Here is a 23,425-nt window from a genome sequence, read left to right on the forward strand (position 1 = left end):
GTTGTTCATTATGAATCAATCACAAGTGTTAATAGAGCTATTAACTAACCAAGCTGTAACTTAAAAACTTGAAAAATTCCCAGAAGCACATGTTTATACACAATTGAAGCAATGCCATTTACTCTGTGTATCTGATCCCAGGGCCGGTTTCTCAACATCAGCACTACTGACACCGTGGACCAGGACATCCTTCGTTGTAGGGCTGGCTTTTTAATAGCATCTCTGGCTCCTGCCTACTGGATACCAGCAGTACCTGTATCCCAGTCATGATGACTGACAAGATCACCAGACACTGTTAAATGCCCCCTGGGGGACAAAACCACCCCCAGTGAGAACCACTCATCTCCTACCCCAGCTTGCAGATTCTGAGAGGGCGGAGGCTACACTATTTAAACTCCAGCAGGATACAGACAGGTAGGTCCTTCACACACTTTCAAGGACAGTGGTGCCCTGGTGATTACCAGGGGCAAGGAGCATGTGCAGATTCTTATTTTTTAAATTAAGGAGTTCACTGAGCTTTCAATAAGAAAATTTGCAGGGTAGTAAAAAAGTCATAGGCATAATTCCAAGCACATTTAACTATTAGTCCAACTCCTCTGGCCAAGGTTCAGATGGAAATAATTGCCTATGTGAAGTAAAAAAAAATCCTCCATGTATGAATAGGGTTCTTTTACAGAAACGCTAATGACCTAAGAAAATCTGACCCTTTCGGAATCGAGAGGAACTTCCAGTTCCTTTAGCCTTTTTATGTAGCTCGTACCATGTTTTCAGACCTTTAGATAGTGTATATGTATAAGTGAGAATTATTTGCAGGCATTTTTAAACATGGAAGCTTTTTTAGCCCCACCTGCCAAGTTCTTCTACCTCGATATTCCCCCATAATCCTTAGCACTAGGTCTATTTTGACAATGAAGGCTTTCTTATGTTCCACGGGGTCAGCTCACTCAAAGCAAATAATATCTTCAAAATCTCTTTCCTACTAGAAAGAATGGGGAAGATGTGTACTGGAAATAGATACATCAGGCCCGTCACCTGTCCTGAGGTGGGACTCGGGGTGAGGTGAGAACAAAGCTGTCACCTTGCATTTCTTTCAGATTCCTGCACTCAGTGGGAAGGTCCCTAGCACCTCTGACATAATTAATGATCGGCAGGGCGTGGGAAGCCAATCAATTTGACGTTCACTTTCATCAACATAGCAGAAGTAATGCCCCAAGGGTGGGATGGAAATTACATTATATTTTAATTGAGAGAATTCCCTCTTTGCTGATTTCTGGAGTGAGTGGAATCCAAGTTATCTCTCCTTTTCCCTTTTAATACATATGCTTTTAAAAGCTTAGATTTTAATTGCCTGTGTGAAGTAAAAGCCATCATTGCCAGCAACCAAAAAACTCTATTATTTCAATCCGTACATGTTACCATTCATAGGGGAGAGTGGGGTGGGAGCGGGGGACAGCAGCAAAGGTGATCTGCTATTCACAGGAAGAGATTATTTTCAAAAATAAAAATTAAAGGTGACACTGGGGAGAGGAGGTCACTTATCCCTCATCTAACACCCTGAATAAGAACAAAGGCGGGGCACTGTCATAGTTCCCTGTATCCAAGAAGGTGCAAAACACAAGACGAGTGTCAGATACTAAGGACCCTAAGAGTTCAACGAATGGCTAAGTGCAGAATTGAAAAAAATCTCTTCTTGGTCTTCCCACTTAATTTCACTTTGGCCATTACTTTAATAAGATTTTGAGAAGCAATTCAGAGACATTTCTTCTTCAGTGGGATTCACTCAGCTGTAAAAACTTTCTCTTTCCTACTGATACAAAACTGAAAGGGTTTGGTTCCAATTGTTTCGTTTGTTTTTAGTGCCGTGGGCACAGCTTCAAAGGTCTGGTTCGGGAGTGATCCGATCATCTCGATAAGGATGGACATTTGGATCCATAGAGCGTTTGGCACAAACCAGCCTGTTGAGTCAAAACCAAAGCTGTTGGCACCAAGGTGGTAGTTTGTATTTGCCAAAAGGTAACTCAAAGGAGGGAGAGGATTGTAGGCATCCTTACCCCTTAGCCCAGTGATGCTCACATTTCTGGTTGTGACCCATTGGCACATCATGAAATAAACTTAGTGGGTTTCAACCAACATTTAGGAAAAAAAAAAAGGTGAAATAAAAGAGGATTAGAAAATATCAGATATGGTACATGTGCAAAGTTTGTTTCATTTACCTCTATCTCTGTCTATCTACCTATCTATTTATTAACCGGCCTATATATATTTTATATTGTCATTTAACACACATACCTATATGTACACATATATAAACACATGACATTTACTCTGGGTTTTTGCCAAAAAAAAAAAAAAAAAAATTGAAAGCCACTAACTTAGTACATCATTCCACCTACTTTGTTATGATAAAGTATCTTAAGAGTCCAAGTCTGTTAGAACCAATACATAAAACAACAAAATATCCTTTTCCTAGTACAGATTTAAAATTACTTCTCTTAGAAATCTCTTTAATCTCACCAAATTCAGCAATTTGAACAAAATGAGCCCAAGCTGGTTACCACCCTCAGGAGGGTAAGGAAATAATTTCTTTGCTAGCAAACAGTGTATCAGGATCACTCCGAGCTCTTCAATTGCACAAATAAAGGCAGCCCTGTTGGAATCCAGCTGTGTGCAAAAGGATTTGGAAAGTGTCATGAATAGAGTTTAAGGAGATGTCTTCTCTGCCTTCATTCTGAGCAGAGTCAAATTTTTCCAACTGATCAAAGGATTCCCTATGAATCAGTTTATAGGACTTCCCAAGACTCGAAGAACATCACAGAGTCAGCAGTATCATTTAGCTTGAGCTAGTAATGATTTCCCAAAGGTGCAACTGCAGGTTTATGCCAGTTCCCCAGTAAAATAAAAATGACGTAAATGCATTCAGTGTGCTAAGCACCCAGGAACACCCTAGTTGAGTAATTTATGCATAAAAGAATATAGTTTCTCAAGATGGATGCAGTTTTCCTTAAATTCATTTCTTTTTGTCATAACTTGTTCTAATATATGGTGTGCTACTTTGAAGACCAGCCACCACTGCTAGGGAACCATTAACTAGTCAACTAAAAACTTTCTTTCTTTTTAAACTATAAAATGTCTGAAGTGGAAATTTCTATTTAAAATAGCAAAGCCATTTTTAGAGATTTTGACCAGTTTGCTCGCACATGCCAAAAGGAAATGAACGAACACACACACACACACACACACACACACACACACACACACGTGTGAAATGGATGTAAATGGCCCACTTGTAAAGGTTTTTCCTCTCTCCAGCTCACCCTTTACCCCAGTGAAATTTGAAGCTTGATCACCCTGGAGGAAACTGTATTTCAGACTCCCTCTCTAGCTCTGTATTAAGCAGTCAACCTCACAGCTTGCCAGCAAGGAGTGGACTGCTTATTTTATCACTAAAACATATTATCTCACTCCCATCTCAGCCAACTGCCTCTGAACAGCTTGGCTAAAGACTGGTACGGTAACAGGTCTAGACTAGATAACCAACTACTCTGCTGGTGGCTAAAAATCATTTAAAACAAAAATGTGGCCGAACAATGTATTTACATAATCCAAGTCTTGAAAAGTCTATGAAGAATGTACATTTCCTCAGATATTATGGATAACAAGATATTTTTAAAAAGTTATTTCAACATCTGAGGATTATTGGAGATAGATGGGGAGTGATATATATAGTTGAAAGATGGTCTTGAACCTGAGCCTTTCGGGGGTGAGATCATCCTGCTTAGTAACTGGGTAGTGTTTTTAAATATGGGAGGCACAGGAATCCCTTATTAAGTACTAGTTCCATGAATGGGGCAAAGGCAACCCCCCAAAAAGATTTATAATATGTACTAGCAAGTCTGAACATTTTTGGTTGTCAGTAATGCATATATGTAACAAATATTTAGGAATTCTAACGTAAATAACCGGATGTTACTGTCTTACACAATATAATTTGGTAGAACATTTGTAAAATGTCATCATTAGTGGTTTTAGGATTGTCAGTCACCGCTTCATTGGCAGTACTGGCTAAACACACATACAATAGCCTCTGGGATCTCTTTGTAAGCACCAATTAGAGTAATTTGCAGTTTTATTGATGATTCATTGCTCTTTCACACAGCTCCGTGTAAATAATGCTGGAGCATTCCTCCGGCGAAGCCGAATTCACCTTTCTTATAAAGATACTCTCTTTTCTTCAATGAACCCTAAAGAATATATTTGTCTTGTCATTATTTTTAAAATTCTGATTTCACCCGGTCGGGCGTGGCTCAGCGGTTGAGCGTCGACCTAGGATCCAGGCGATCGGGGTTCGATTCCCGGTCAGGGCACATGCCCGGGTTGCGGGCTCGATCAATGCCTCTCTCATCATTGATGTTTCTCTCTCTCTCTCTCCCTCTCCTTTCCTCTCTCTGAAATCAATAAAGATATATTAAAAAAAAAAAAAATTCTGATTTCAAGTTCTGTAACTTTCTGAGTCTTTTTGTTATTGAGATGAATTTTAGAGACTCCCCCCCTAAATATTCAGTTAAATATCTACATAGTAATTTTTAACTGATTAAGAAAACCCCCACAATATTAATTAAACATAATAAGGTAAAAATATAACTTAATAGTAAGAAAAGTTAAATGAGATAAATATTGGGCAACACTCACCATCAATAATTAATTACTAAAGGGATATGCACTGATTCCGTCCACTATAAAAATAATATCCAGCAAGTTAAATTCACTTTCTTTGCTTCTCTTATCACTATGCAGGGCCTCTCTGTTTCCATTAAGCCTTTCAGGGAACTTTATTAGGGCTTTAAAGATTAAACAAGAAAGAGTCAGATTAACTTTTCAAAATGGAAGTGAGATCCTGTCACTTCTCCACTCAAAACACTGCAATGGTTTCTGGCATACTTGCAAGTGTCCGAGGCCCTATAAGCCTCCCCTCCTCTCCTGCAGTCACTTCCCCACGAAGCCAAGCTCCTCCTCACTCCAGGGGCCTGGCAGTTACTGCTCCCTTCACCCAGAACACTCTACCCCACACATCATGGCATGACTTGCTTCCTACTTGCTCCAGGTATCTGCTTGACTTGTACCTTCTTAGGGAGAACTTTCTCTGACCACTTTACCTTAGATGGCTCCTTCTCAACCTCTGTTTACTTTGCTTAGTTTTTTCAAGATGTTACATGTGTATATGTGTATAAAATTATATATTACATATAAATATGTACTACATATATTTTATAAGGATATGAGATTATAGATATTATATGTACCTTGTATAATTATTTGTTTATTGTCTGCCTCTCTCCCTAGGTGTAAACCTCATTTGGACAGGGACTTTGTTTTGTTCATTGCTGTTCCCCAGGACCTAAAAAGTACCTGGCATATAGTAGTTGCTCAATAAATAATTGTTGAATGAATGAATAAACTTCCTTTTCAGCCCAGTGGTACATACACCTGACAATATAGCTTTTCATACTGCTCATCAAATACTTAATGACATCCAGATCCTTTTATATTTCATTTTTATTTCATAACATCTCGCTATCCTCTGACACTGATGGAGAAGACTGAAGATCATCGAGGGGAAAGTCAATGGGCCTGTCTATAGCCACTGAGACCGTTCTTTTAACTGAGCTCTTCCATTAGGAAACTAAACAGATGCAATGGAAATGTGAATGCTCATTATATTTCTTGATAAAACTACTGAAAATATTCTCCATCAGCAGCTATTATTTTATTAATTATACCCAAGTACATCATATTCATGAGACCAATAGTGCAATAAATGCAGCAGTACAGTGGGTTATTCCATCAAACACTACTTTCAACAAACACGTTAAATAAGATGGTGTGAAGTTCCTTTCTAACAGCTGGCGCCCTAACACAAATTTAACTCATTAATCTCCCTTGTAAGGTTAAATATAAGTCACCATCCTCAAATGAGCTTAGTATGCTTACTGCTAATCCATTGAAATACAAATTGAAATACATATTTAAACGACTGTGGTCATATTTTTCACGAGGATTTTAACAGCTCTTTGTTAATAACTTACAGGATATGCAACTTAAATTTTTTGAAACAACTCTGCCGATATTTGTTCACTGCAACACAAGATGTTTAGGAACCTTGGAAGAAGGCCTACTCTGTGTGTGACCACGAGGACTATTCTAGTGTCACCCAGAGCATCATGGATCCTATCTTTGTTCCTTAACACCTTATGGCTTCTAATAAATCTGACTTTTTCTTTATAAAAGTGTCCCATGCTCATTATAGGAAATGAAAAGAACATAGAAAAGTGGGGAGGGACCCCAAACCACAACCACAGTTCCTATCATCATTCAAAGACAGCTGCCTTCAGCATTTTGGTGAGCTTCCATTTCATTCCTTTCTCATGTCCAAATGCTTTTTAAAAAATTAATTACTATGAAAGGCTTGTAATCCAAGGCAAGTATGACACCAGCGATGATATTTTTAAAATACCACATTTTCGAGTGATAAAAGTAACAGTTGGGAGATAGACCGGAGTGCTTCAAAAATTAACATTTTTCATAAAAATGAAAAACAATTTGGCCAAAAATAGTGTTAAAAATAACTTCCACATACCGAAAGCATGCCTACATGTTAAAGGCATTTGCAAGGGTGCACACTTTCTTTTTCCTGAGTAAAATTTTCCTCTGTTTTTCTTTTGGCAAGTTCTTAACAATACGTAAAAAATTAGTGAGCAAAAAAATAATTTGTGTGAGTCATCTTGCCTTTAAGACAAAATAGTTACTTAAACCCCACATGTAACCAAGTAATTTCTGCCTCCATACTCTAGCAAAGGCTGCCAGCCAGAATTTGGACCTAAATTTTTTGTAAATCTTTCTACCTCTGGGCTATTGAACTCCCAATTTATTCTGTTTCCTATAATACAGCCGATTTCCCTGATAACCTCACCACTGCCTTTCCTGGGATCCACCCATTCATGAATCTTTCAACTGAAAGTCCTTGAGCTTAATTCCATTCAAGTTAAAAGAGAAGCAACTGATCTGAGTGACTCATTCCTGGATACATACAGCAGGGAACTAGGTTTTGCAGATAGATGAGTCATTCTGACTCGATGGGGGAAAAGGTACCTAAGTGTACTTGTAACAGAAGACAGAGAAATCTTGACAGTTGAGGGGCCAATAAACACAAGACATTAAAACTGTACCCCTTAGTGTGAAGTACTCTGATATCTTAAGATAGATTCTACTTTCCTAATACCCCTTACAAGTCCCCTCCCCAAACATTTTCATCTCTTCCAGCTGAAAATATCTCCATTTAGTTTTGTTGCTTTTAGGTCTACCATTTTTGGGGGGATCACATTTAAATGTCGTCCTGTTGAAACTGATCTCCTTGTTCAAAGCTCCATGCATATCCTCATGATAGAAACTTCCAGAGAGATTGGGTGCTGAGCATTCAGTCCCAGAATATACAAGACAGTTTCTCCTTTGTTCAAAATGAAAGGAGCTTATCGATGTTTTCTGATTATAAAATAGTAGAGGCTTATTTTAAAAATGGAAGTCTGTAAAATATAAGTAGAAATCACTTGAAATCCTAATTAAACTGAGATAACAGTTAAAATTTCTCCATCTCCCAGTATGTCCTGATCTAACCTTCTGAAAAAACTACTTGCACTCAAACCTTTGTCTCAGGGCCTGTTTCAGGGGGAACCCAAACAGACGGTGTCCAACCTTATGGTCTGTGCCATGGTGGGTGCTGGCGATGATGTTATCCACCAAGAGGGAAGAAAACAGGGCAGAGAGGAGGGTTTAATTAGCCGATTTAGGAGGGAAGGTATGGGGACAGGGGGCGGTGAGAGAAATGATACATTCAGCTAGGGACCTGTCGGATTTAAAGAGTTCGAGGGGTCTCTGCGAGGGATGTCTCACTGGAACACAGTGGAGGGGTCTCTGCGAGGGATGTCTCACTGGAACACGGTGGCTGGTGGTGAACCTGGTATTGCTAAGCAAATGCAAAGACTGCCCTTCCTTCAGCGCTTCTAGTTAACATCTTTCATTTCTGGATGATAAATTGAGAACAGAAATGATAAGTAGTACTTTGCTAAAGGAAACACACTGCATGAGGAAGAACAGCCCCAATAAGCAGCTCCTGACCGTCACTCCAATAACTATATCAAGAGAGGGCCATGGTGTGATGTGGGGGTGCCCTTCTTCTGGGAGAGGCACGTGTTGGGCCTGTGAATGGGAGTACAGGGTGGACCTGTTTGAATGAAAATAGATAGGTCTAGTCTGCAAGTGGAATGGCTTTTTTTTTTTTTTTCCTCTCCCCTAGTTGTTGGAGGGCAGCTGCTGTCCTGAAAAGAAATAAACACAAAGAAGAACTTTCGTGCAATGAAAATAAGTATTTTTGATAGCAAAGGAAAGGAACATATTGTGTATACAGGGAAAAGGCCTTGTAGACTGAAGGAGCCAGTGCCAAACTGGAGCCAGGCTCATTGCTCTGCAGTTTTCAGACAAATACCCTCCATCGTCTGTTACGCATACGGGAGAGTTTGGTCTATTACAGCACTAGTCACTCTCAAGGCATCTATCTCAACAATCTTTGCAAAAGTAACGACACAACCGCAGGCACTGCTGAGGCCTTGTAAATGCTGTGCAAAAAATTTTATGTGAGCACATACATCTCTCTTCTGGTCCCAGTAAGATCCCAGGCCAGGGCGATGTGACTGCAGCCTCAGGGGATAACCTGTACCCGAGAAATGGAGTCCTCAAGCTGGGTTTTCAAAAGATCTTTTGGACGTTACCATTTCCCACAAAGTACAAACATGACAGTGTTGATGATTATCTTCAATATGAAGTGACTCAACCCTGTGCCATCTGGGTGGAGATAAAGAGACTTGGCCAACAACCACAGTATTCCTCTCTGTCTTTGTGGTTTTCTATAGACAGCTCAGGTGATGCAGCTGAACTGGATATAAATTTCTCCATTGGAAAGGTTACCGCCCTCAACAAAACATGCGCCTGGGTTTCAGTGCATGAAGCCCACAACTGCTGGTCTACAGAGACCTGATTAGTTATATTTCTGAGAAGAACTAAACTGGACACAAAGCTCACACCGCTTACTAGGAGACCTTTCTCTACAAAGAGTTAATGGCATTGAGAGCGCTCCTTTGGGATTCGCCTGCACTTGGACTCAGACCAGACAGAGCTAGTTGTGAGTACATCATTTTTGGTCTCAGGTAACATTATTTGGATCAGGAAAATCTGCAGCAGTGAAAACTTCTCCCTCTAGTTAACAGCTGGAGAGAGTAGAGCTCACCTACTGCAGGTCCATCAAAGAAAAGCCATAAGCAGGGCAGAATCGTGTCTCAACTGGAAGCACAATAGGAATCAACCTACATGTCACTTGGTTCAGGGCAGTAAGTTCGTGCTACCAACGGAAATGGTCCTGCAAATGGGAAGCTGAATAACTGAAAGACCACTGTCACCGTTAGCTCTGTCATGGCCTCTGAAGGGAATGCTCACTGATTACTGATGTCCTGGAGGCGACCGCTTGGCATCTAGACCCACCTGTTTGTGAATGAGCCAATCAGCCCTAACAAATGCAAAAATACCATCATAAGCACGCAGCTTGGTGAATTTTCACAAAATTACATATGCCTCTAATCAGCAGCCAGATTAAGAAACAAAACATCCAGCTTCCCGGTCACAGCCCAACCCCTGCCCCCCAATATTGTGTCTTTCAAGCATCACTTACACTGACTTGTTCCTTCCCCAAGTCTGGGTGCTCCTGATTCCCAGTCAGGAACTGTTCCTTCTGCACTGCTGACCAGATCACCACTCACTTCCGAGGAACATGTTTTGTTTAACCAGGAGGTGTTTAGATAGTTTTACGAAACTATTTCTATGGCCTAAATGATCTATGAAAGATTACTAAAAAGAAACATACACTGTTTCTTTAACTTTCATAACTGAAAGAAACAATCCAAGTGAGTATGATTACCAGCTAGCAAAGTGTTAAAGGAAGAAAGATAGAAATGAAAGAGGACAGAATTAGAATATTAATAAATAATATGCTCCTATTTTGTAAATTCTTTGAAATGTCTTATTTAACAAACTACTTTTGATTCCTATCTAAAAACAAAGGCATTCCCCTATGTTCCCAATTCTTATGTATGGATGTGCAAGTTGGACACTGAAGAAGGCTGATAGGAAAAAAATGGATTCATTTAAAACATGGTTTTGGAGGAGAGCTCTACGGATAGCCTGGGCCGCCAGAAAGATGAACAAGTGGGTCCTTGAGGAAAGTAAGCCTGAAACAGCGCTGGAGGCAAAAATAACAACAAAAAAGCTATCCGACTTTGGGCACATCATGAGAACACAGGGTCCTTTGGAAAAGACAGTAATGCTGGGAAAAACAGAAGGCAACAGGAAAGGAGGAAGACCCAATATGAGATGGATTAACTCCAAAAAAGAAGCCATACGCATGAGTCTACAGGAACTGAGCAGGGCTGTTGAAGACAGGGCATGGTAGATGTCAAACATCACAGGGTCACCAGGAGTCAGAGCCTACTCAACAGCACATAACACACCCACTAAAGAAGGCAATCCATCAGTAATACTTCAAATGCCAACTGTGGGTACGTGTGGGCAAACACTGGGGAGATGCGGTGATGCACCCTCCGACTTCGTGGGTGCCATGAGAGGGCGGAAAGTGCAGTTCTGTGCAGTTCTGGGTTTGAATTCCCATGTGGCCCTCGCAAACTGTGTGACAACTTAAATCTCTCTGCAAAAGGTACAAACTTCTGGTTATGAGATGAATAAGTTCTGAGGGTCTAATGTATAGCACGGTGACTATAGTTCACAATACTGTAATGTAATAATTGAAAGTTGCTAAGAGAGTAGATCTTAAAAGTTCTCATCATAAGAAAAAAAATATAACTATGTTAAGGTGATGAATGTTGACTAAACTTATTGTGGTGATCATTTTGCAATATAGCTATCAAATTATATTATGTACCTTGAACTAATACAATGTTATCTATCAACAAACTAGAAAAAAGTTATTAAATCTCTCTGAATCTGTAAATTTAGTCATCTGTAAATTGAGCATAATTTCTGTCTCAATGAGTTGTTTTCAGAATTCAATGAGATGACATAGGTCCCATGCCTGACAATTTAGAAGGTCCTTAATAACTATAAGCTTTCTTTTCTGTACAGAATAAATTTGCTTAATCAAAAAGGAGCTTAAGCTACAAAGTGATGCAGGCCAACAACACCTAGTGTTCTATTGTTTGCCGGTGACTTAGTCTGAATGTAAAAAGAATCTGGTATGTTTAAAAAAGGATTGAAGAAAACACTTTTCTGCAATCCAGGGCAGCTTTGTATGTCTCTCCCTTGAGGTATGAGTTGGGAAGTCTTAACATAAAAATGTGACAGGCACATTTTTAAAGCCACTGTCTGAAGGAGGCCATTCATATCTGGCCAATAGCATGGCAGGCTGGGTTCGTTGTGGGCAGCACTCTAATTCAAGGCATCATTTATTTAAATTTCAGAAAAGTATATGACATGGTACCACTTGTATTAGATTGATGGGCAGAACAGAGAGAGGAAAATGGATTAAGAATTGGCCTGGGGACAAGGCAGACTATCCAAACCAGCCTTTTTATTTGACATCAGATCCTGCTTGGCATCTCAGGTCTTAAAAAGAACTAATTTTCCCCTCATGTTCTTTGCTCCCTATTTGTATGTTATTAACAACAACAACAACAAAAAGAGGTGTTTGCTTTTTAAAAAGAAGTTAGCAAATAATGGGGGTAGGGATTTACAAATATAATTGCTGGTATGTTCTACACTGTCTAACTCTAAGCCCCACCTGAAATAACAAACAGAAGTGTCAGAGACTCCACTGGGAAAGAATTCCACGGACACCCACATTTCCCTTCACACCCGCTCGGGCGGTGTTATTGTTTTTTTGCTTAATACAGAGCAAACAGACTGACTTTGAAAATCATAATAAAATAGAGCAGAAGCTCCACACTGTTTAGAAGCCGTGCTGAGACAGAAATTCTTCTCTTGGCGGCAAACATAAACAGCTACACAGAAGCACCGCTCTTAGCGCCCTGACGAGCACCTGAACTCAGAACCATTCTTCTGTCAACATAAATCTTTTACAGAGCAAGACAACTATACATTGGACAATGTGCGTGAAACTAATCATGGCCTGTAATTCTATCTCCCTCATAACAAGTTCTTTTCTTTCTTTTGTAAAATCGCCCCCAGGGACACCACCACCCAGGGAGCACTCAGCCGTCTATAGTCTATATGCAGCTTGAAGGGTATTCCATCCCAGCAGAAGGTGACAGCAGCTTCTAAGTCATCATGTGGCTAAGGATTCCTGGTGTTGCCCCTAAGACATTTGCGGACAGTACAGACGTTAGGTCTGGGCTCTCGAGCACCCTTTGGTTCTCAGGAAAGTCGGTCTAGAAACAGTGGCAACAAGAGAGGCCAAGGCACTGTGAAGCTCTGTATTCATTCTATTTCTCTGAGATGGTGGCAGCTGTGTGTCTGAGATACCATCTGCCAAAGGCAAATGTCTAGTTAACTGTGCTATTCTCGATGTCTTCACAGCCCACAGTCCTACCCACCTCTCCCTACTTAGCTGTCCCCGGCGCTGCTGCTTCCTTCTCCAAAGTGGCCTTAAATGAGCCTCTCCTGTGGGACACGGGCCCTGCCCTGTGGTCTCACTCCAAAGTGTATGGAAAGAATTTCATCCCATGGATAGAAGGCATATAAACACGTACCAGTCTATATTATTGAATGATAATATCGGTTTTCAGCATTTGCAAGGGATTTCTTAGATTGGAACTAGGCCCATGAAATCTAATTATGGTCTCTTCTAATTGGGAATCTGAGATAATTCTCTGGATTGACATTTATTTATCTTTGCATTATCTGTGGAAAGAAGTTTGCAAGGTAAATACAGAAATAATACTTTAACGGTAACGTTGAAAGTACCCAACAGAAGATTTCTAAGGACTCTGAAGCTTTTGTTGATACACTAACCGCAGATTATTTTCTGCTTAGTCACTAAAGCCAGCTGTCTCCTTCCCTGCTTCCTCATTTCTGCACAGCCACTGTCATTCCTTAATTCAACCTGCTTATGGCAAAGCTAGCCAGCCTCCCAGGCCAGTCAGCCACCCTTGTCTGCCTCTCCCATCCCCTCCGATCCTCCCTAACCCAGGCCCTCATTACTAATGCTGCCCCAGCGCTACGGCATCTCCACTGAACTCCTTTCTTGTCACGTCCTCACCAGTGATTCAGCAATCTGCTGCCCACTTGGTCTTTCAAAATTCTCTATATGAATTCATGACTCTTATACCACAGAACCTTAAGATCTTCAACTGTAGCTTAAAAGTTCCTGTCCCCAGCATAGCATTTCAGTGGAGAACTAGAGTAAGGTAGGCCCACCACATCCAAGACTCCTGGGGCCTGACTAACTTGGAGATTCATACATCTTCTGACTTCAAGATGATAATATGGTGCCCAATGCATACTTTCAGTGGGCCTTTATAATCAAGCACGCTGATATTTATGCAACAAAATGCATGAATTTCACCCTTGGCCTAACACACAAAGGCTGTAAATAGCCTCCCACTAATTTGTACCATCAAGTAACTTACTCAAAAAATGGTGGTTGGTAGAGCTTTTGGGTTTACAAATTGTGGGTAAGGGACTGGGGAGCGTTCATTTAGTAGGTATGTCATGTCCAGTTATCTCTGTCCAGACTTGAAAGGAAAATTTACTTAAGAAGTCTCCGCACTTCAATATTTTGTTAATTGAGATAGGTCTTCTCCACAATTAGTTCAAATTATTGAGGCTTTCCTTACGAAACATGTATTCAGATTACAGGAACTTCGAACTCACAAGGTTGTCCTTACCATTTTTAATTTTTCTTTTAAATATTCCTTTTAATTGATTTTAGAGAGAGAGGAAGGGAAAGGGAGAGAGAGAAAGAAACATCGATGAGAGCGTAACATCCATCGGCTGACTCCTGCATGCCCCCCACTATGGATTAAGCCTGCAACCCCGGCATGTGTCCTCACCGGGAATCGAACCAGCGACCTTTTGGTGCATGAGATGCTCAAACAACTGAGCTGCACCGGCCAGGGCCATTTTTAATTTTTCTAATTTTAACTCCACTTGCAAAACACTATCACCTTGTTTATTTCTAAAAAAGCCCCCTTTCAGTTGTGTATTTCAGTAAAATGTAAACATTTTGCTCACCCTCTGCCTAAAGAAAGGCTTTTTGATGTACAGAGGTTGGTTCTCCCTCGGAATGGTGGACTTACATTTCTAAAATCCCTGTTAGGCTGACCTTCCCTTCAAAATAAGTTAACTTTTTAGGTGTGAGTTTATCTCATTTGTAATGTAAGTCTTCCACGCAAATCACAAGAAAAGCCGCCCATGCCCAGCTAAACATGTAGTGAGATCAGTCTTTGAGGTCGAGTTGTAACTTGACCAATAAACCCTTCTTAAAATATAGCCCAGCCCAGCATTAAGCCGGCAATGCAGGGCTGGTACATCCATCATGGGACGCTGGCTGTATGGGTCACGGCACTCCAACTAGCAATTCCTAGGCAGTTATTTCGACATTAGAAAGTCACAATCCATCAGCTTAACAGCAGGGCAATAATTTGGGGACCAGGGAGATGGCTATTCAAAATGACACTGTGGAAAGTAGACAGTGGTTCAAGTAGCCCCTGTTTGAGAATGAAGACATCAACTGAGCCGAATTTCTTTCCACCTCTAGAACCAGGTGTCAGGTAATGGGTTTCTGTGTACCTGTGTTATTTATGGTGATTGAACTGAAAAGTCCTGCAGAGCAAAAAGCATGCCGGCCCCTGGACTTTTTGGAGATGAGAAGAAATGGATCTGCCATCACAAGACTGAAGGACGGCAAAGAGCTGCCTTTTTCCAACTGTTTGTTACAAACCCCTTCCAATGACTTGTGATGCCCAAGCCAGCATTTCATAAGGTGCTACTCAGCTCTTTCTGAATTACACAATACTCAGATCTCCAGCTGTCTGTGACACCAGGCTCCTCGCGTGTGTGGAGGACACTTGGACTTTATTTTTGCAGGGGTTCCCGGCCAACAACCCTGCTGTGAGACCCTCCCGCACAGGCACAGGGCCATGGGCTCCCACTGTTCTCCTGGACAACCGAATGGTTGTGGAGGCCACTGAGAGCTTCTGAAATTCTCTCTGTGGCTGGGAAGGAAGGTAAGCACAGCGGAAGGGTTCCTGGCTGCTGGGCTGTTGCTGTGGTGGGGTGGGCTGTGTGTGTGCGGGGGGGGGGGGTGATGAGTAAGGACCATAGGCTGCAGTGCAGGGGTTCTCCAATGTCCTCATTTCATGACTCCGAGGACACACACAGGAGCCCTGAGGGACAGTCATGCTATTGATAAGGGGACAGCAAACACATCTCTCTTTTTACTTTGGAAAGGAAAAAGGAAGAGCAGATAAGAAATTACACACTGATACTCAGATGGCAAAAGGCAGCATTGGATGGATATATGCAGACACTCTAAGAAGAGAGTGAAATCTGGGGCAAGATTGTCTTAAGGAACTGTGTTCCCTCCACGGAAACTGAAGTGGTCTTTGGGGTGGCCCACACACCACTGGGGTCCTGACCTATCCTGCCTGAGCCACCGCCCTCCCCTACCTTCCTGGCTGCCTCCCTGAAACACTGACAATGTGAAAAGCAAATTATTTTCAGGTTATGCTTCGCTATTTCAAAGAATAAGAATTTCACTATGCGGATGAGAAACATCAGCAGGTAAATGACAATAAGCTCCTCAAGCAGTGAAGAGCTTTCTTATGGTCTGCATTTTCTTATAATAAACTTCTGTGGCTGCTGAAATTGAATTTCTCCCTCTTTTTAAAAACCTGGCTGCTTCATCTGAATACCGTCAACACGTTTGCGGAAAGCATCTGAAAATTCACACATTTCAGAGAAGTGATTTCTGAGAGATCAATAGTAGAAGCAGAGCCAACAGTGTTTCCATACCTGGAGTTGATATTCTCCCGGGGAGCACAGAGTCGCTGGGCAGCAGGTCTTTTGAATTGGAGGAGAATGGTGATTGTCTAAATGTATCTTCTGAAAAGAAAGGGCTGGGGTGGGGGAGGAGGAGTGAAGTTTAGTAAATTAAAGTTATTTAAGGTACCCAGAGCATCTGGGCCCAAGTACACACACACACACACACACACACACACACACACACACATACACACACAAATGCTGGATAATGTACTTTTAAAAATGGTGTTTAGAGACTATAAGAAGAGTGTGTTTAAAATAGAGAAAGAGAAAATATATTACATCAGACAAATGCCATATGCATACTCTGCCATTGGGTTCATCCATGAAGTGAATATATGAAATATCGTCTTTGATAGACGGTTAAACCCAGTCAGGACAGCTGAACACCAAATTTTACTGTTGTGTTACACGTCTTGCGAGTGTGTTGTGCCCAAATGAAGACCAAACATCTGGGTCGGAATCAGAAAGACCTGTTCAAGGATCTTCCCAGAATGGTGATAGATTTGCCCTGGCTCATCCACATTCTGGTACCTGATTCCTTGGGGACCAACACTGTGCCTTAGAAGGGCAGATGGCTGGAGTCAAGGGTCATTCCATTGAAGGAGACACCTCACTGGTCCCCACAGATGCTGAGACCGCATCCTAGAACTGTCTTGGTTTGGAAGGAGTTAAAGCCAGCTAACAGGGCTGCCAGAAAGGATACCGGGAGCACCTTCATTTTCCACGAAATTGAGGCTCTGACTTGACTGATTCTAAGTATGGCTAGTGACTCAGCTAGAACTGGAACCAGGGGCACCAAACGCCCAGCCAGGTTTCCTACTGATACCACAGCCACAGTGACCACAGAAGCTTTGGGTGTTTTAATCAGAAGGTTTTAACTCGATCTTATCACTCATCTTCTATGTCTCTAAAGTAAATTGTAAATAAGTATTGAGATGACACGTGAGAATACTGGAGATCCAACAGCGTCCAACCTCAAGAACTGGAAAGACCTACTTATAACAGGAAAAATTTAATCGAGGGAACTGGGTACACAGGTGAGGGGGGGCAGTAAAGCAGCCCAGAGACGGGAAAAGCAGAAGGCCACCACCACCCTGAGGTTGGAGGGACAAAAGGATGTAAATGGAGTCCAGGGGCTGGGGCCACCCGGTGGGAGCTGGAGCCACAGGGAAGATGCAGCTGCAGCAGGAGAGGGAGGGAGGAATAGCCTAGCTCTTCCTTAAGCCCCACCCCCACCTCCCAGCAAGGCCTCTGACGGGCTGAACCTTCCCAGAAGCCAGACCAACACAGCCTGCAGGGATCAGGCCCCCAGCAAACCCCAGGATCATGGGGAGGAAAAGATCGGAGGGAGCACAAGCCTAGGACTCCCACGATGGGTGCTGCTTTCTAAACATGATGCGAGGCTACGGTTACTATTATTAAATATTATAAAGGAAACAGTAAGATAAAATGAAAGACATATGTAAAAGTATTTTTAAAAAGTAAAACAAACATTAATGAACAATTTAATTTGGCATGATAGTTAGGCTAGATTTAATGCAATGTTGTGTCACCGGCTTTTTAGTTATACATAAATTTATTTAAACAAGCTTAACAATGAACTGGTTACAGGCTAGCAGGTGATGGGGAGTGGGGAGACATGCCATTTTATGTCAGACACCTCATAACCTGCAAATGATGTAAACACTCAAAGGATAAGGCAGTGCACCATGGTGTCTGAGAGCATGAGTGTGAGAGGGGGCTGTTCTGGGTGCAAATTCCACCAATCAGGGCTCTGTGACCGCGCACAAATATGTAACTCTCAGAGTCTTCATTTCTTGTCTATAAAGTGGCACGATAACAGTATCCACACGTCATGGAGGGGCAATTAAGATCCTCCATGGAACATGCTTTTCATAGTGTCTGGCAAACAGTAAGTGCTCAATAAATCTGAGCTATTTTTTATTTGTATCTCTGTCTAGCCCAAAGGGGAGCTGAAATGAATTGACACTTCCTCACAAGTTGGCAAAAAGTGTTGTTTCCTTGGATAAAATGAATGAAGAAAAGGTTGCTCTGATTTGGAAGGGTCAGTTGGCTGCTGGAGCGATGAGGTTAATTTTCAACGTTTCCATGAAAAAAACTGTTTAGGGTCAGAGCACTTTTAAGGATGTAGACATGTTGGAGGATTGCTGGTCAAAGCCAGAGTATAAGATTTCTCCGTTCCCACCTCCCTAGCCTGAAGCTTCCGCACGAGGCGACAGTGACATCCTCGGGTCTGAGTGGACAGTTCACATGGAAACACCACAGGCTGGCCCTGGACGTAGGGTGAGGATCGGGCAATGGAATCTATGTTACTGTCCCTCGGGCTATAGCAGTTTAGCAGTTACCTTGAGGCCTGAGAGTCCAGGGAAACCCATGGAACTGCTTTGTCTGAAATGTGGAGACTTCCCTTTGGGACACCAAGAGTCCAAGAGGGCCCCCCTAAAGGGTATCTAGACTATCACCCTTCTTGCTACAGAAACAGGTAGGCTGCCCTCAATCCTTTAGTGAGCGCCTACACTATGCCAGGCCCAGCAACAGATCTCAGGGAGCGCGGAGGCAGCTGCTGTGCGCAGGTGAAAGGGAACTGCCAGGTGACTAGTGCTGTGGAAGGGGGGGGTGCAGCGTTACCGTGGGGTCTGGCCTGGCCAGGGAGGCCTGGGAGGGCTTTCCTACAGAAGCCACAACTGACCCTAGACCTGGAAGGAGAGTAAGGCTGTGAGGTTCCTAGGTGCTAGTATCTCTTGCACAAGGAGAGAACACAGCCAGTCTGCGGAGCTGGACAAGGCCCATGGGGAGGGAGATGGGGTTGGCGTGGTAGGTGGGCTCACTGCGTGGCAGGCAGGGATCACGGCTTTGTCCTAGTAGCCCTGGGAAGCCCTGCTGTGTTTTAAGCAGGGGGTGGTTGGAATAGGATTGCAGCTCCAGGAAGCTCTGTCTGGGGTTGGGGTGGGGGCTTGTAGAAGACAAGGCCGGTGGCCAGAGTGGCAGTTCATATCGGACATGGTGATGCTGGTGACAGATGCTGCAAACCAGCACCGACAATCGCAGGCAGGAAAACAGTGGAAAGGATCGGGCAGGTGAAGACCACATACAGGTACATTTAAAAACTAACCCTAAGGTTTCCAGGTGACCCGAGCGGAGGCTGCCAAGCTACATGCTTTGAGCAACCTCCTAGGTTTTGTAAGCGGTAGCAATGGGCTCGCTCTTCACGTCCACATGTTCTCTTTAATGGCAAAGATCCCGCTGATGTGAGCAGTGGAGCCCCACCATCCCCAGCCGCTTGGAGAAACTGAGCCGAAAGGGGGACAATCCCTGTGGGGAGCAACATTCCAAATAATTTTCTACCCTGGATGCCAGCGTTATCCTCTATAGCAGGGGTGGGGAATGTTCGGCCCATGAAATCAATTGGTCTGGACCTGCCAAGGCCTCACCAAAGAGAAGCAGTTCCAGCCATCACATTAGGGGTGAGTTAATTAAATGTTTGACCAAATATAGGAGGTTAATTTTTAAGCTGATAATTTTGTATGGCCCATGAAAGATGTTATAAATAGCCAAATGGCCCTTGGCACAAAAAAGGTTCCCCACCCCTGCTCTATAGCAAAGGAAAGATTTCTTCTGAGGGAGCAGAAAACTAGAAGGGAGTCCCGCTGAATACTAAAAATGCATAAAAAGGACCAGTGAGGTAACGGGGCAAAGAATCAAAGGAGAAACATTCATAAGTCAAGGCAGCTTGAGCCTAGTGTAAGGCCTTATCTAGAAAGAGAAGATGTTAGGTTAACAGAGCAACAGCCTCAACACGCCACTGCAATCCTCCGAGTTCGTATCCACCCAGGCTGGGAGGGGGGGAGTGCAGTGGGTTACACAGGGTTTGAAATTAGAAGGATCTGAGGCCGAATTCCACACTGGCCACTTTGGAATTCAGTGACCTTTGTCAAATCAACATCCTTTCTAGCCTCAGTTTCATCACTGGAAAGAGGTTTAAAAATACCATCTCTATAAGGGAGCTATACGGGGTAAATAAGATATTTCATGTTAAAGTTCTTGGTACACAGTACGTGCACAGTGAAATAGCAACTACCACACATAATGCTAAGTATCTGGCACTGTTCTACGGTGCTCTGTGTGTACTAAGTTTACTTATTCCTTGCCAGGGTCCTATGGTGTAGCTACCATTATCATTATCTGTATAATGGACAGACTCAGGCGGAGAGAAGATAAATAATTGCCCAGACCGTAAGCGGAGCCCGGATTCGAATCCCGGCAGGCTGGCACCCCAGTACGCACTCACCCACCACGCTGTGCACGCCGCCTCTGCGTGGTCTCAGCCTCTGGGCGACTCACGGACAACACAGAATCGCGACTCCTTCTTGGAACGGACGGGACAGGGGGAAGGGATGGGGGAAGGAGGGATGACGGACGATGGGAGCGGTCATTTCAGGATGCAGGGCCCCGGGTCACCGAAGGGAGACTTTATCAATTGAGAAATTGAGCAAGTGAAAATAATTTTAGTTTTTACTTCTCTTTAGAAGTTAAGATACGCTCCACTTTTCTAACACTTCCCCAACACAGGGGATGGGGCAATTCAGAATCCCAACCCTTCACTGCCTGCACCTGCTGCTCCCGAGGGCAAGCCCGTCGCTATCATTAAGCCCGAATGAAAAGGGAATGGTAATGGGGCCATTAGATGTTGGTAAACCTCTATCTCAGCACAGATATGAAGCTCATGGTGGCACTATGGTCACCTAGATTGGCATCCGGGTTTCAGTAAGAGGAGGAGGGGAGACCAAACTTGGGGCATGCCCCACGGAGCATGTGCTTGCTCAGTGGGGCTAGATCTCCAATAACGCTGGTCCTCATGAACATTCTGACCCCGTTCTGAGGACAGAAGACTGCACTTGCAACATAGTGCCGAGCAGCGTAATTTTTAATGTTAGGAGGTGGTTCCTCAAGCTCCTTTTCTTCTGTGCAGGCCCCCTGCTCTCAGCAGTTGCCCAGCGCTGCGGTGGACAAAGCCGGCACCCCATTCAGGCTGCAGTGACTGCAGGGGTGGGAGAGGGTAAGAGGGAGGGAAGGCCCAGGAGGTGCCCAGCACAGGGTGAGCCGAGTCTGCATCTCCCCGGGGAGAAAACTAGCACATGAAACAGACTTCACGATGACACACGTTACCAACTCTTCCACAAAAGGAGCCAATTTATGAAGGTCGCAACCTCTTACTTTCTGACTCTCCAGCTACCTGAACTTTTGTCATTTTACTATGAAAAAGCCTCTTCATCAGAAAGTGAGCCAAGGAAGTGGGAAAAGGCAAAAACTGTTAAAAAAATTATTTCTGATCAATATTTTTGGTTAAAAAGTTACTAAAGAAGCAGGTTGAAACTAACAGTTAATGGGGGAGGGGGCACTTACTTAGGGAACAAAATCACTGTCTACCACAACATACTCTCTTTGGCCCTGCACAATAACAGGTTACCTGGAAGACTTAGCTAATTCGTATAAATATTCAATAAACGTACAGAAGTAGCATCTAGAAGCTGCTGGTGCAGACTTAGGTCTGCCCAACACCCCATTACTTTTCCCACCTTCTGTTACTTAGAAAAGACAAAATTTTATCTATTCGACTTTCTTTTCTGGATAAAAATGAAATGGAAATAAAATGTGTGTTTTTATCTTTCTCCTGTAGAAAAATCTGAGGGTTAAAATACGTGGCTGGACAATTCCAGGCATTAGATGGCCTGGCCTGTAGGGTCAACAGCACGGGGCTGCAGAAAGAGAAGATTTATGATAAATAATAAAACAGTCCATAAAAGATTATGGCTCTAAATAGTGGTAGATTTTGCTAAGTGCCGATTGTGGCACAAGTATTGCCACCTTTAACATCTGAGGGCCAGCAGGGAGCTTGTGCCCACAGAGCAGCAGCCTCACCACCCCTCCCCGGTGCCACCATGGAGACGGAAACACTGCGGGGATTCTCAACTGGGCGGCAAAAGCGAAACGGCAACAAGGGAAAGAAGGTGGGGACGGCATGTGAGAGGAAGCTAAGGAAAAAATTTATGTTTAGTCATGACACAATCATTTTCAAGGAACGACAGAGAAGAAATGATTTTTTCCTTCTAGAAGACAATGATAATAACTCATAGGACTGAACTTGGGGATGGCAAATTGAAAAGAAAGATTAAACATAGAAAAAAAAAAGATCTTACTCCAAAATGAGTTTTTATTCAGAACACATAAGGATCTACATATTTTAGGGTGGAATGAAAGTCTATTGAATGTAAGAGTTTCTGGCACATCACCCTGAAGTGATAATCTGACTTCAATCCGCACAAAGACAAATTTTACTTTAATGAATAAAAAAAGACGGGGTATAGCCAAGTGAAAGCACTTGAACCTCCATCTAGCTTCTGTATTTTTTCCAAGAGCTGGGTAAAATGTGTCTAAAAGAAGTTGAGTTAATTTTTATATTGCTGTTTTATTTTAAGAATAAGTTATCTGACTTAGATATTTCTGAGAAGCTACTTACTGCAAAGCAGAGGCAGAACAGTTCTGTGGAAGCCAATGTTTTCTCCCTCTGGCTGCTCCCTTGCTCTCCGGCAGGCCCCAGCCTCTGGGCCTCCTCACCAGGTTGCTGTCTATCCCTCCTGTTAACGGGGCCTTTCTCAACCTTCACTTAGCCCCAGCTATTAAGTCAGCTCACTGAAATACTAGTTTTCTGTACTGATATATCATGTTATTTTTAAAGAACAGAAATTCCAATATACAGGGTGTCTAAAAAAAAGTATACACACTTCAACAGCTGAGAGCTCAATTTTGAAAATGAAGCGTATTTTAATAAACACTGCCTTAATAATTATTCAAAGTGAGTGTATACATTTTTGGGGGACACCCTATGTTTATCTAAAACCGTTGTGCTGGTATTTTTTAAACCCTGATCTCTGGACCACTTAGACCTTGAGACATACCCAAGAGTGACACACTGCATAACATTTTGAAGTGCACAGGAAACACTAGTTGAGAATAATCTTTCACGCCTCCAAAAGCCTCAAGAAGAAACGGCCATAGACCAAAGCTATTCCAAGAATAAATCTTACTCAAGTTCAAAGACTTTCTGAATATGTGGAGACTGCGACTGATGGAAATGGATATAGTAACTTCCATTTGGAATCTCCATGTATATATAACAGAATTAAAGGAAATGACAACAAACCGGAAATGTTTTCGTTGAACAAAACCCAGACCTTGCTAACAATAACAGAATACAATCCTTGCCAAAAACCAAAAAGGTTTTTTTTTT

At 42.7% G+C, this 23,425-nt stretch overlaps 1 protein-coding gene across 6 annotated transcripts in view; it reads right to left on the bottom strand.

Annotated features, from left to right (window-relative positions):
• The window catches only part of ZNF827 (zinc finger protein 827), a 151,470-nt gene that overhangs the window by 35,755 nt on the left and 92,290 nt on the right, over positions 1-23,425 (bottom strand). For all 6 annotated transcript variants that reach the window (XR_001602743.2, XM_016206900.2, XM_016206905.2 and 3 more), the window contains exon 8: positions 16,084-16,187. Coding sequence is in view for 5 of the 6 variants with exons in the window: in XM_016206900.2 (XP_016062386.1) it covers positions 16,084-16,187 (104 nt within the window). In the remaining variant the exon portion in view is untranslated. The remainder of the gene's footprint in view (positions 1-16,083; positions 16,188-23,425) is intronic.

The sequence above is a fragment of the Miniopterus natalensis genome, chromosome 4, assembly GCF_054644295.1.
Source record: "Miniopterus natalensis isolate mMinNat1 chromosome 4, mMinNat1.hap1, whole genome shotgun sequence".
Taxonomy (NCBI): Eukaryota; Metazoa; Chordata; class Mammalia; order Chiroptera; family Miniopteridae; genus Miniopterus; species Miniopterus natalensis.